At 42.5% G+C, this 15,000-nt stretch overlaps 1 protein-coding gene across 3 annotated transcripts in view; it reads right to left on the bottom strand.

The window, feature by feature from the left end:
- The window catches only part of phactr2 (phosphatase and actin regulator 2), a gene marked incomplete at its 5' end in the record, with an annotated part of 48,010 nt that overhangs the window by 14,266 nt on the left and 18,744 nt on the right, over positions 1–15,000 (bottom strand). For 2 of the 3 annotated variants that reach the window (XM_083775402.1, XM_083775403.1), the window contains 6 exons: positions 316–497; positions 905–1,457; positions 2,854–3,102; positions 4,932–5,072; positions 5,898–5,972; positions 8,348–8,533. In XM_083775402.1, the coding sequence (XP_083631528.1) occupies positions 316–497; positions 905–1,457; positions 2,854–3,102; positions 4,932–5,072; positions 5,898–5,972; positions 8,348–8,533 (1,386 nt within the window). The remainder of the gene's footprint in view (positions 1–315; positions 498–904; positions 1,458–2,853; positions 3,103–4,931; positions 5,073–5,897; positions 5,973–8,347; positions 8,534–15,000) is intronic. The other variant, XM_083775404.1, reaches the window with a different exon arrangement.

Here is a 15,000-nt window from a genome sequence, read left to right as displayed (position 1 = left end):
CAGTGTGATGTTTCGGTCTACACACCCTTCATCAGACTGTCTGACGAAGGGTGTGTAGCCAGGAACTTCAAGGTTTTCTTAGTTCTATCCCAGCAGTGTGCAAGTGTTTGTTCATTTTCCGTAAATTGTAACATTTCCTCATAAACTCTTCTCTAATCTAGTCTGATACACATGACGTTGCAGATCTCCAGCTGATGAGTATCCTACATTTGCTTTTTATGAGCGACATGTGTGACATGTAGCCTTTGTGATTCGCTATTACTGTATGCTTATATATACAATGCCATGATAAAAAAAGATAAGCTTGTCCCATACTGGTTGTGAACTCATCCTCCTCTTCATCTTCTTCCTCATCGCGGTACAAGATTGGTCCGTCCGAGTCCGAGTCACTAGCCTGGCTGTCCCCCAGGGACAGCTGGTCAGGGATCAGTGTCACCTCAGCCTGGTCCACATTCACATGGTGTCCCTGCTTCTTCTCAGTGTCACCCTCTGATGGCCTGGAGGACACAGTTACAAAACATTTTGAGTCAACTACATGACAGAGTAGAGAGAGAGATTGGAGGCTCCAGAGAAATGTTCAGTTGGTTTTAAGCTGTTGCTCAAACCTGATAATGTTCCATGTAACTAGTCACACTGAAATCAACTGCATAATCAAGAAGATGATTGCAATCTTTACATTTGTGAATCTTAAAATTAGCAGTGCATACATACACCACAAGGTGCCCTGGAGTCAGACAGGTGTTCAGAAACAAGTAGTGTTTTTCTTTTGGCCATGTGATAATTTTGGGACCTGATGGGTCTTCAGGGCCTGGGGCTGAATTCTAACAGATGTGTAAGGCGGCTAACCTTTTACTTGACATGGGATTTTATTTTATTTATTAACTTCTCTCCAAGAGATCCTTACCTCTGGCTGTTCTGTACAGTAGAATCTGTTCCACCTGTATCTTCTTCCGCTCCCTCGTCCTGGTCCCCTCCCTCCCCTCTCGCCCTCCCCCGTTTCTCCTCCTTCGAGGAGCCGTCTGTCTCTCCCTCCGTGAAGGAGGTGTCCTCTGTGGCAGTGTTAACGTGAGCAGTCCGATCTGTGAGCGCGGAGTGGCCATTGACCTCCTTTCCCGCAGAGGAGGCTCCATGAGTGGGCCGGGGCTCTGGGGCAGCGTGGGTCTCGTGACTCCTCTCTGCCCCGGGAGGTGACGCTACAGGTGTGGTGGTCTGGGCGGCCGAGGCAGGGGGCCCCCGGGGCCCGGGGCCTCCCGGAACACTAGTGGCCCCCGGAGATGGCCTGGGGATTACAGAAGAGAGAGGGGAGGAGCCGGGAGTCTCTGATTTGCGGTTGGTCCTTCCCTCTGCTCCGGGTCCCTCCTTATTGGACACCCGTGTTCCACGAGGGGTGGAAGCAGAGGAGGAGGAGGAGGTGGTTTTCGTTGTGCCTCCTGTCTTCTTTGGATGGGAGGTTTTGGCTGAGAATAATAGGAGAGAGAAAGAGAACCAAAGATAGGTTGAGGCTATGACATTGTTCAAAGTTCAAAGTACTAAAATACTAAAATCTAACACATCAGATGTCAGATAATTAATATAAAGTATGTAGCCATTTCTACTGAAATAAGTCAAATGTCAGAGTTGGACAAAAAAATACATGTAATTAAGTAACAAATACCCTCTTACCACGTGCACAGTAGCATCCTGGTAGAACTTAATAATGTTATGTCTGAAAAAATGTAACTAAAATGTAATTTCTACATTTAATACACAGATACAACAACAGATGCTATCAGGATTGAAAAATCTAAAGATGCATTTATCAGTGAATCACCCATTGTGTATTCTGAAGCTCAGCCTGGGGACAGGGGTGATGACTAGAATGTGATGTGTGACTCCAGGGTCTGTATCACATATTTTAAACCATGCTGTGGGTGAAATAATATGCGCACGCACGCACGCGCACACACGCACGCACAGTAACGTATACCCCAATGTTGACAAAATCTTGCCTAACATCATGCCAGGATTGAAACCACACCCATGCAAGCATGCATGTACAGTAGGTGTCCACACACACAACCCACAAACCGTGAATGTAGTCATTCACTGCAGTCTTTTCCAATCAGGGAAGTGTCTACAGAAATACTTTTCTTTATTTCTGCATTCTCACAGAGACTGAAAGGGAATAATTTCCTTTGCTTACTCACTTGACATGAAGCCCTTTCAAATAACATTTACAGGAAGGGGAATAACTAGCACTACGGAGTACGGACACAACCAATTGACAGTTGCACGAATGCGAAGCGCAAGCTTGTAGGAGGGTCACAAAAACATGGTTTCACAAATACATTGGGGATGCATGGCGAGTCTGGAGCCTTCCTTATTTTCATAAAGTAAGACAGGTGCATTCCACAAACAGGCAGACTTGTTGGCACATACACAGGAAAATCGTTGGGTGTTAATTTAACTCGGAGGAGTAAGGATACGTTTTGTTCTTCAGAGTTAAACATGGAGTGCCGCGATTTTTGTCCTTTTTCTGTTTTGTATGTGTCTATGGAGTTAACATTACTCTAAGTCCAATAGACTCCCAGGTGTGGTTATTATATTCAATGATGTCTTCCCTGTGTATTTCTGGTTTCTTCCTGAAAGCTGAAAGCCTTTGAGTCCCAAAAGGCCCAATCGAAATACACCACTTTAGTGACATCATAACCCTAACCCCTCCCCATTATCATACAACAACAGCTGTGGACGAGGCTGGGGGGGGGGGGGCTCATGTCACTCCATTTAAATTAACACTGAGGATTTTACTGTACAGACAGGGCTGAACACAAACATACAGGCTCCAGTCCCAATCCAGGCCGAGGTCCCACTTACCAGTCCCGCGACTAGTGTTGTTACTACTCCGAGGGTTCGTTTTAGCTTGTGCTTGTGCTGTGCCCGTTTTGCCTGTAGTTTTAGCTGTCTTTTTAACACCTGAGACACCGTCCCTGTGCCTTGGAGTGCTCGTAGTAGTGCTGCCTACAGGCTTGGAAGAGGCGGGTAACGTGGTACTGTGCATTTTTTTTGCAACCTCTCGTGGCCACGCCTGGCTACCCCGAGGAAGGGGTTTAGTACCGCGTCTCTCTGAGCAGGGTGGAGGAAGAGGGAGGTAAAATGTATAGGAGGTTGAGGTTAGCCAAAAAAAATGGAAAAAAGACAGATTAAGGATATAGGGGGAAAAAAGAAGCACAAACAGGTCAGCAGACAAGTATGCAGTTAATAGAAAGAAGAAGAGATGAAGAGAGAGGAGGCTGAGAGGTGCACAAAGGCTGTCCTATAAATGACTCAGTTTTCCCTCTACAGTATATAATAGGGAGCTCTGTGTAGGGGACTATAGTGAACCCAACTGCTAAATAAAAAACACTAATCGGGTCACCAGTCATTGCTGTCGTGTGCCAGATGAAATTACATTTGCACTATAGTGCAGTGGGGAGTGATTTCATACACACAGCCAGTGGTGAGAGTGAATGATATTGATCTGTAGAGCAGAACATCTCACTGGAATTGTAGTTCTGTAGGAGGAGGCCAGTTTAAAACACATTTTCCACGTGGCTTTTAGCTTTTTGCCTCCTGTGATGTTTTGGGCTTTCGGAACATGGAAGGACTAATTCATACTGTTAACCTCTGCAGAGGTTAACAGTATGTGTGTGCAGTGTGTGTGCGCGTGCGTGTGTGTTTGTTTGTCTTTACTAGTGAATTCTGCATTTAGATTTCTTTTTCATTTGTTGTTAATTCATTATTAATCTTTTCCCTACTGTTTGGTCTGGGAAGGATGTAGACCACTACATGTCTTCAGCATGTAGTCTCTAATGCATGTAGAGACTGTCCATCCTATTTCTGCTCCTTGACTAACTTGTAGTTAGTCAGTTACTACGGAGACCACCCTCCCTGCTGTCTTCCTGTCCGTGAACACAGCCAATTGTGTTCACTGGAGCGCAGGTGCATTACCCCTGTGCCACGCGGGCTGCTAGTGCATTAGTCATGTCCATGTATCTGCCATGCTCTACACCGCAGCCTTTTTTGGGATATTGACAAATAGGCAAACAGGTGCCTCCTAATGGCTATGAGTTCAATGCTAACAGGATTGAGATGAAAACAGTAAAACACTTTAGCGGCATCAGATAGTAGTGCCGGTACCGGTGGCTGGTCTCCTGAGGTAGGGGAAGGCATTAGGTCATGATTATTGCTCTATTCGGCCTGTGCATGCCTGCTATAGAGGCTTATAATGGGTATATATCTATTTGAACACATTAGCCAAGGTCAGGGCTCCTGAGTCCCAAATAGCAACCAATGTCATTCAGTGTAATGCTGGTACATTAACAGTTCAGTCTATAAGAAAGAATATAAAAAGGAATACATCTAAATATAGTTCACCATTTAGTGGAAATTGGTTTTAGGACCTGCTAACGACTACATTGACCTAGAACTGGTCATTAATCCAGCATCAGGAAACCATGCAATGAGCACTGTAACCATACATTAGCTAAGATAAAAGCCAAGGCTTCTAAAATAAAAGTGTAATAACATGGGTGAATCCATGTCTAAAGCCTAATTTACACACCATCTCAAGGTGTCCTTTGTAATAATTCAAGCGAACAAGCCTTAGTGTGAAAAACCTGTTTGTTTGTTATTGATGAGGAGAACAAATAAACTTTAAAGCACGCACATCTACTCACTAAAAACCAGGTGCTCGGCAGTAGTCAGAATTCAAAAGTAATAAAGTCTGCACACAGGGTCAAGCTCCCCAAGTTTTAAAAGTGTAGCCTATTGGTGACCCATGATGCATGACAGTGTTGTGTGACAGACCATACATTTGGCTTAAGGCCTCAGACAGCATGCATGCCCCTGGATTCAATAAAACCCTGGACAGTCCTACAGAAGCTGGTAGATTGTTGGTGGATTGCTGCAGTCACCTGTTGAATCCTCAGTGCTATGTGGTCCAATGGTGTGTTCCTCCGATGGTGTCTCTGGCAACTCGATGTCCACTCTCACTTCCTCTGTGGTCGCTTTGGGCGTGGCATGGCCGTTCAGGCTTTCACTGCTGACTGGTTCTTCTGAAGGAGAACAAACAGAGTGTTAATCTGGAATACAATAATCTCCTTTTCCGCTGGACATGGGAGTACTGCTGGCTTTTATTCAATGTAACCACGTTAGAGATAGACCTGCTGGGACATCAGGTGAATCCAATAGGTAGACTCTAGAATGGATCGATTTGGTGTACAGACAAAATGTGGACCAAACCAGAAATCGCCAATGTTACTGCTGCCGAATTAGTTACATTTTCGCTAGAAACTGTATCAAATATGACTATCGTAAACAATAGAGCCACTACCCCGACAATATCACAGAGACAGTTTGTTTATTTTTGGACCACAATGCTTACGGTATATGAAACTTATGATGCTAAGGACATGTATACACGTCCTCTCAATTAAAACCGTGGGGTGCCTCAGACATGTATACACGTCTTTAGGTCCTTTTCAATAATATAAAACAGGATCGCTGAAATTATTTTTTGACATCGGCCGTTGCTAGGCAACGTCTTACTCAGAGCTCCCGGACATGCTTTGCATGTGCGTGCAGCCATTCACTTCCATTTTTATGAGCCGACAAAACTCGCTATTCTCTCTAAATCTACGGCGCTCTCCATGGTTTTGATCAGAACGCAGATGTTCTGTCCTAATTAATGACTTGTCATGTATGACTATGACTCATTTGGAATATTAACGCTTCTAAATAGGGAGGAGGATGGAAGGCTTCTGCTTGGCACTCTAGCGCCTTTATTCTGAAAAAGTCCCCGGCAAAAGTAGTGTGAAACCCAATGTTATTCTAAAATACTCTATTGGGCGTAGGAATAACTGGGTGAGTGGCAGATGAACCTTGATCAGCGATGAGTACTCCTCTTTTGATGAGCTCCTCTCTGGTCTGTCGGGTGGAGATCTTCCTCTCTAGAACTGAAAGACAAACATTTCATTTCAGACATTTTACATTTTCACCAGTGCTGAATACTACAGCACTGTTTAAAACAGTATTATAAGCTGGACAAAAGAATACATGAAACAAAAGTGGTAAACTGAAGACAAACATTAAACCTTTATATAGGAAAAATACCAAAAATATGTACAGGTTGGGGAATAAAGGGGTTATAATAAGGAGGTGGGGGTAGTCACTAGACTAAGGGGGTGGGGGGTAATAATTTCCTCTCCCTTTGGCATGCTGAAAGGTGGACTTTCAGGCCTGTTTTAAAGGATGCCAGGGATTTTGATTTTTTGAGGGAAGGAGTCAGGGCATTCCACACTTGGGTGGCAGTGCTGTAGAAGGAGAATTAGCCCATGTTTGTTTTGAAAGTGGGTGGTACCAGATCGTTGTTCTCAATTCCTCTTGTATTGTAATTTCAATTGCTTAACTCTGTTTTCTACCCGGAGCCACCCTAGACTATCAAAATGGGTTGCAAAAAGATGGGCCATGGGCCCCAGACCGAGGAGTAGTCGATTAACCCATTCTGACCTGAGATCAGATTCATACGAGGTTTCTGCCGGACACACACTGGTCTGATGAACCCATTCTGACCTGAGATCAGATTCTAGAAATGTCAGTCGCTCTTTGATTTTTCAAAAATAGCAGACCTACAAGCTCGTATCGCGCCACTCGGTGGCGCGATATGAGCTTGTAGATCTGCTATTTTTCAATAGCTAAAGCATAACATGATGCCAACACCAAAATGGGTGCCCGTTCAGAATGGGTTAATGGCTGATAAGACTACTAATGAATGACCTATAATCCTATACATAAGAATTCTCAGTATTTGCCCATTTATGAGTCTGCTAGTGTAAAAACAATTATTTACATTTGTACACACTAAACACCTGACTATATGATATGTCACCTCCTCTGAATTCTACTGTTGACTGTATACGACTTTAGCCTCAGGGCTCTCTCTTACACACATTAATCTCTCTTACTGTCTTTGACACTGTCTTTCCCTCTTATGTCTATCATAAGTCTATGTCTAGTGGGCAGATGTCAGTGACAGACATGACAGGAGTCATGTCACCTGACTTTACCCTCTAACTTTTATACCTGGAGGGTAACCTGAGACCAACTAGGCAAGACAGGCAAGTATGACGCCTAAATATGGAAACATAATAGAGGGGAGATCAGATCAGATAACTGAGTGGAAGAGTCTTTGCGTTCTTTTATTGTCTTCAGTTGCTTTTCATTCCTTAAAGGTATATTCAGTGATTTCACTCAAAAAACCTTAGGTTTCGTTTTTGGCTGTGGGACCCAGCCTTTCGTCCAATCAGGATAGAGAGCCAAAAACGAAACCTAAGGGTTTTTGACCCCCAGGGGTTAACTGGGGGCAGGGAGGAACTCCTTATATGGCCAGCACACTCTATAGTAGGGAGGATTATCACAACAAAACAAAAAAAAAGTGATATTTGAATTAAGTGAAATCACTGAATATACCTTTAACCCAATTTAGACAACATTTTAAACAAATAGACCTTTACAGCAGCCAATTTGACAGTAAACACAGGTGATACTATGATAATAATGACGGTTCTGTTCCATTCGGGTCAAACGTAGTCGAGGTGACGGTATTGCACTTTGGCTCTGCTAGTGAAATTGAACTTTAATTAGCACCATTGGTAACACCTGTGTTTACTGTACTATTTTATGTCAATATGGCTGTTGTGAAAAAGGTGTAATTGTAACACATGACTGGATGACAGTGATGTGTGTTACATGTTTTCCACTTCTATGTTTAGAACTGAGGATATGGAAGAATGTCACAATTCCTGCTTTTGCTAGGTTTGACTAAGATTAGAGATTAGATTTCTTATTTGATTATTTTCGAAAGATATCTTGTGCACAACCAGTGCTTTGTGCAGTAGTGTTGATCATCCTTGATCATTCATTTAACCCATTCTGACCTGAGATCAGATTCATACGAGTTTTCCACTGGACACACACTGGTCTGATTAACCCATTCTGACCTGAGATCAGATTCTAAAAATGTCAGTCGTTCTTCGATTTTTCAAAAAATAGCAGACCTACAAGCTCGTATCGCGCCACTCGGTGGCGCGATATGAGCTTGTAGATCTGCTATTTTTCAATAGCTAAAGCATAACATGATGCCAACACCAAAATGCGTGCCCGGTCAGAATGGGTTAAAAGCTCCATCAAGAATCATGAGACAGTGGTATTGTTCACACCACTAATATGTTTAGGTTTATTACAAACTGTCTTGCGATTGAGACAAATCCATTGGGCATACAGTACACTCATTCAATCAAAAAGGATAGAGTAGAGGAGCACATGCACCAACCTTTGGAGAGGTCCTGGAACTTGTCACTGGTCTTTTTCTTCCTCCATTTCCAGGGTTTGAATATTTTCCCTATCGTTGAGAGCTTTTCACGCGGCTGCCGTAAGCCCGGTGCATTCTGGGCCGGAGTGGCGCTGCCCACGACCACATCACAGTTGGCCAGTGAGGATGATTTCTCCAGTCCATCCACTAAAAGATATGCACGCGCGCGCGCGCGCGCACACACACACACACACACACACACGCGCACGCACACGCACACGCACGCACACAAAACACACGCACAAAACACACACAGTAGTTAAGTCAGTAATCAGCCTACTTGTTAGGAAATGCATTCCAACAGGCATGGTGTGCCTGCAGCAGCAGGTCTCACTGCTCTCTTCCATAAGCCATGCCTGAAGCTCATAAGCTCATATCTCCCTGGCCAACGTGGGTGGAATCCCTCTTGCATGAGCGTTACATGTTTGGTTTTGGTTTGGATCCCGGCGTTACAGTCACAATTAACTCTCTTGTGGATTTAATATTGGAACAAACTATTACTGTACTATTTAGATAACAGTAAACCTAAGTTGTTGCTGCACTTTAACAATTATTAATGGTATTGTCATTTATTCCTAGATTTTTATTACACACTGGCATCGGATCGATACCGATAAGCAAGTTGCAGGTATCGGAATCGGTATTGGAAAGGGAAAAGAAATATCACAAATTCACAACATCTTTACAATAACTATCAAATATTGACAACTTCATAAATATAGGCATAAGCATTACTGTAATTAAGTTATAGTGAAGGAGGAAAAATGTGACTTGCATTTGCAACAAGTTATAAACAATTGGATTCTGTGAAATCATTTGGATCTTTAGCACAATTTCAATTTAGTGTAGATGTAAGTGATAAAGATGGATAGCTTTTCATTAGTCCACTTTAAAATATAAGGTTTTCCAATATCATTGTCAGTCACAGACTTTGCCTGTCTAGCTCTTGTTTTTCTATGTTATGTTCTACTTGTTTTGATTCTATGTTCTGTTTATCTAGCTGTTTCATGTCTATGTTCTTGTTCTACTTGTTTTGGTTCTATGTTCATGTCTTCCCCATGTGTTTCTCATGTGTAATCAGCCCTCCTGTGTATATTAGTCTTGTTCCCCAGTCAGTCCTTGCCGGTTCATTGTTTAGTGTCACTCTGTATTTGTGATTTCTGTCCTGTTCAACTGTTTAAATAAAATACCCAACCATGGGTTTTGATCACTACTCCTGCCTGGCTGTCCTGCATTTGGGTCCTCACCACCACCACCTCCAGATTGTGACAATCATACATAACAACACAACATGACATGACATGGAAACCGTTTTCCCCCATAGTTCTGTGTGTGTGACTGCATACGTGTGTGCGTGACTGTGTGTGTGTATCTTGGCTTGATACTTGTCTTTCACTGGCTCCTCCCCTTCCTGTTGGAAAGTTAGAAGTCTGCCTATTTGTTGCGTGTGTGTGTGTGTGTGTGTGTGTGTGTGTGTGTGTGTGTGTGTGTGTGTGTACTTTATGTGTGTGTGCTCCCTACACGCCGGAACCTTGCAGAGGAAGGAGAGGAGGTGTGCTGTTTCCTCTGTCTTTAGGCAGTGGGAGGTTTCTGTCTCTGCTTCAACAGTTTCCCTTCAATGGCACTAAAATCACACGCTAAAAACGATACTCTGCACCGCCAATGTTTGGTGTCCTGGCTTATTTTAAACCCAACTTTGCCTGAAAATGCTGGACTCTTCCATAGACAGGAGTACCTAACGTTTAAAAAAAATCTAAATTATGCAAATCTTGATTAACTCAAATTCTGTATATTCAGATCATACATGACTTTAAAAGATCAGACCAGTCTGAAGCGAGTGGTGCAACAGCACCCCCTATTGGTACTCTAAACATCGGGACATAGGTTAGGACATAGGGACACTGCTGTTCCTTGGAGTGGTTGCACCACTCAAAAAGGTTGCTGCACATAGAATAGTAGGCTACACACACAGAAAGATATACGTTATGTTGTTTAATAGGATCAAGTATTACACTAATAGACCAATATATTATTTGTGTGTGTAATAAAATTGGCTTTTATACAGTATTTGACAAATAGTATTTGAACAAAAGACATAACGTCCCAGTAGTACACGTACATTAACAGGAACTAACAGTGCACAGTATGCCAGCTAATAGTGTACAGTATGCACTGTAATGGGCAACAATGAACTTCAGAAAGAACAACCTTTACAGTATAACGAACCTCCACTATTCCTCTTGCTCAGGGTATTGAGTTCAGACAGACCTACCCTCACTTCCTCTCCAAACGTTCACACACATCTATCACAGAGGACAGTCCCTATAGGAAATAGTACCAATTACTGTTGGTCGTGTTATGATGGAGCCACAGGACAGACGGACAGAGAATCAGAGGCGTGCATGTCATCGGTCACATAATGGATTTCACTAGTGACTCAATGTGAGGGGCCAGTCCTGTCAAGAAGGTCTTAAACTGTCTCTTTAACCAGATGAACCCCATAAATAAGCAAAGATAGCACATCTACAAGCTTGCGACACACTAGTGGTGTAGACTGTAGAGGGAAAAAAGAAGAGGCCCAAGTATAGACTCTTGGGGGATCCCCGGCCAACTGAAGTACGGGGCTTAAGTTGTTAACGCACACGAATGCTCGCTAACACATTGACTTTTGACTAAGATTGTTGATGGCCTGCCCTGAGTAGAGATTTGTAGAGTAGAGTTTTACTTTAGCAGACACTACAGGATATCGAAGATGTTTGGCCAGTTCATCAGTGTAACCCAAATAGACAGCCCCTACAGTATGTAACGTAAAGACCCTACTTGAACTCACTGCCCCTGGTTTTGCAAGGAAGTAATGCTGATTAAATCAGATATTTCACATTCTTCATTTCACATCACATCCAGAAACAACATTAAGTGGGCTGTCAAAGCAGAACTCCTCTGTGGTGTGTGTTTGGATATTCGGTTTTGTACAATTTATATTAAATAACAATAAACAAGGACATGCATCTAGAGACCCCACCAAAAACAACAACGTGGAGATGAAGACTGAAACCAACAGGGAGAACCAGGAAGAGAGAGTCCAGTACACTCTCTCCCAAGACACCAATTTTTCTCAAGCACAAACACACACAGATAGTCCGCCCATTTCCTGTTCCTATGTTGATATCAAATCACTACAATGGGTGCATTTCAGCAGCTTCTTTGTGTTCAGCTCCTCTAATGACAGGGAAATCAGTAGCAGCAATTATCATCACCATTAACCTCCACTATGAAACCACTAGTGGGAACAAACTTGGCACAATAGATTGACTTGTTACTGCCAGGAGAGGAGAGGCGAGGAGAGGAGAGGAGAGGAGAGGACGCAACACAACGCCTCAAGGAGACACATTGCTAAAATGACGAGGAGGAAAGACAGGTGGTCTGATAAGTAGAGGGAGAAACTAACAGGAAACAGATGGGAGATTGGGGGAGAAGTGAGGATGGAGTTAATGACAAGGTTACAGTGGTGGGCACAAGGTGGACAGTCAACAGGGTAAACTAGCTATGATCCAAGTTCAGGTTAAAGGTCCAAGGACCAGTTATACAAAGATGTCGTCCTCAAGTGGCATTATTAACTCCTCTCTGCTGTGCTCTCCACACTGCTTTGGGTGTTTACTATTCACCGCCACCTCTTTCAATCCTTCTAAACTGACAAACTAATATTGGTACGACCCAAAGTTCTGACACAAAAGCTATTAGTCTTTGTACTTGCTGTGAAACTATATGCCTACTCAGACTTCAACAGGATATGTCATGAATATGGCCAGTGCTCTCTAACCATTCGACCATAGAAGCACCACATGTAGCAGTAATATTTGAAGCTGAAACAGGAATACTGTAAGACGCCACACATGAAGCACCCACTCAGCTATGCACATCTGTAGCCAAATCTGAAATCTAACATATCAGGTAGCGGACCAAGATAGAAGTGGTAAGAAGAGAGTGGGAGAAGGCTAAAAGCATTCCACGCCAAGTGTTTGTTCCCCCCAATATGTCTCATGTTTAATACTGTCTCGAGGGGCACATAGGCAAAGTATTAAAAATGGAAATCCTTTCGTTAGCTTGGCCATTTGCCTGCTTTAGTGCACCAAGACTACAGAATGTCTGAGTCTTGTAGGTTTTAGGTCAATCCTATCGCTTCCTGTATGTCAGGACTAAGGAAACAATCGATCCCCATATCCACACTTGACTAGGTCCACAAGAATCTATGATATCATGCAGGTTTTCACACCAAGGCATTTTTTGTGAGCCAGAGTGAGCCAGGATCTGAGATGGTTGAGAAAATCTGAAAAAACATGACATGTGTGCGTGTGCATGTGCGCGTGCGTGCGTGTGTGTATGTCGTGCGCTAATCCGGCCCAGGCTATAGCATTCTATTATGAGGACGACTTGTGAAACTGAAAATATAACATATTAAACACTTCTCAATGCGCTCTTTGTCGAGAGCTTGCTCCAGTCTCCAATAAGCTGGAAAAGCTCTACCAGTCTAAATTAAATGACAACTTTAGTGTTTTTTTTCAACCAAGGTTCATGTTTTAGGTTGTTATTAGAGAAAGTAAAAGATGAGTGTTAATTTATTTTCATTTGCTGCTTTCTTTCGTTTTAGGGATTTTAGCTGTTTTTGACAGGGGGGCAGGGGCATTCGAGCATGGGGCTAAAAATGTATTTTTTTACAAAATAGTATGGCGATTTCTTTTTTATTATTTACTATAGTCCTACTAGACCCCAATAAATGACATCTGGCCACAAAAGATCAAGAGATCTACTGAATGTGTCAAACTACATATTGAGACTATGACACACAGTGTGGCTTCCCCCCAGTAGGCCTCCTTCACATTCAGTAGATCCTGTGATCTTCTGTGGCCAGATGTAATTTCCTGGTGTCTACTGTCTAGTAGGACTATAGTAAATAATAAAAAAATAAATCGCCGTAATATTTTGTAAAAAAATACATATTTAGCCCAATGCTCGAATGCCCCCTGTCAAAAACAGCTAAAATCAAACGAAAGAAAGCAGCTAATTTAAAAAAAAATCTTTTACTTTCTCTAATAACAACCTAAAACATGAACCTTGGTTGAAAAAAACTAAAGTTGTCCTTTAAAGACATATCACATTTTCACATATCCTCCTAACAATAGAACAATAGGATTCAAATTTAAAAGTGGCAAAATCACTTTTTAAGAAGTTCTTTAGACTGCTTTGGTACCTAGTAAAATTCTTAAATAATTGAAAATGAAGCCTTCCCATAATCACTGACAGGGTTTTATAACAAAATTTCACAGGATAAAACAGGCATATTGTGACCATTATATATGTAAAGCAAAAGTTGCAGCACGATGCGTTGAGAGGAGGGGAAAAGGGAGAGGCTTCCTTTCCTCACTGCAAGTCACCAGAGGCAGAGGGGAGGGAAGAACAGACCCGCACAAACATAGGAGGGGATGCGGGGAGAACGAGAGAAGAGAGAGGGAGAAGAGAATAAGAGAGAGAAGTATAGCTGCACAAAAAACGGAGAGGGAAGAGGAGGAGACAGAGAGGGAGTGGGGGGAGCAGATGGTTGGCAAGGGAAGAGGAAGAAGAGAAGGGGAAAGTCAAGAGAAGTAAAGGAGGGCTGGACTTGAGAAGTGAAGAAAGAGAGGGGGAGCGACGAGGCTTTACTGGGCATCGGCTGTGGTTGTAACACTTGGGTCATTTCTTCCATTTATAAAGACTTTCTCTGGAGCATGTAGGCCACCATTAACACACAGCTGCCTTAAATCTGCAGAATTAAATCTTATTGTTGCTTTGTCATACGAAGCAGTCATACGATTGTCGGGGAAACAGATTTTCAATTGAAATATTCTGCAGTTATTTTCAGCCAGCAACACCTCCATGTGACTAAGTTACAAAGTATGATGGTGTGCTGTTGCCAGAGACAGCTGTTATATGACTAGAGCACATGATGATACTGTGTGTATCAGCCTACAGTCATAACACACTAGAAGCCCTTTAGTTATTAGATGTCATGCTAATGGAGTGCAAATAACAACCCTAACAGTTTCACGTTTTTTTCTTTCTCACATTTAACATAATTACGTACATTGTTGCATATTAACATTGGCCAATTACTGATATGGTATCTCTGTTAGCCTGACTGACTTTATTTGGGGTCTCAGTGTGCAAACTCCAGCACTGCCTATTCATACAGACACCATGCTGTGCCACAGATACAATTTTGATAACATCTCTCATAAGTAAAACAATTGATTTTGTTAGTGATGATGGTGGTATCCTTTAGTCAAATATACTGCAGAGCGTGTTTCCAAATCCCCAAGTCACTTTTTATACTTCTACTATGTTCTTCTCGGTTGAGTTGTGCTGTAGTTGTGGTCTTGTAACCATTTTATTGGGAAAGGCAAAGAAGCAATAGAACTTTTGTTTTTTCTTTCTTTACCATTTTTAAATAATTCATTTTGGACCAAACAAACACCGGCGTCAACACATTTCAAACGTTGAATCACCAGAAAGTATCAAAACAATTGTGTTACATATTCCACATTGACGATTTATTTCTCTAACTAAAAATACATTCTACC

The sequence above is a fragment of the Protomyctophum parallelum genome (genome assembly GCF_964188405.1).
Source record: "Protomyctophum parallelum genome assembly, chromosome: 10".
NCBI lineage: Eukaryota > Metazoa > Chordata > Actinopteri > Myctophiformes > Myctophidae > Protomyctophum > Protomyctophum parallelum.
This window is presented reverse-complemented; position numbering and strand designations above follow the sequence as displayed.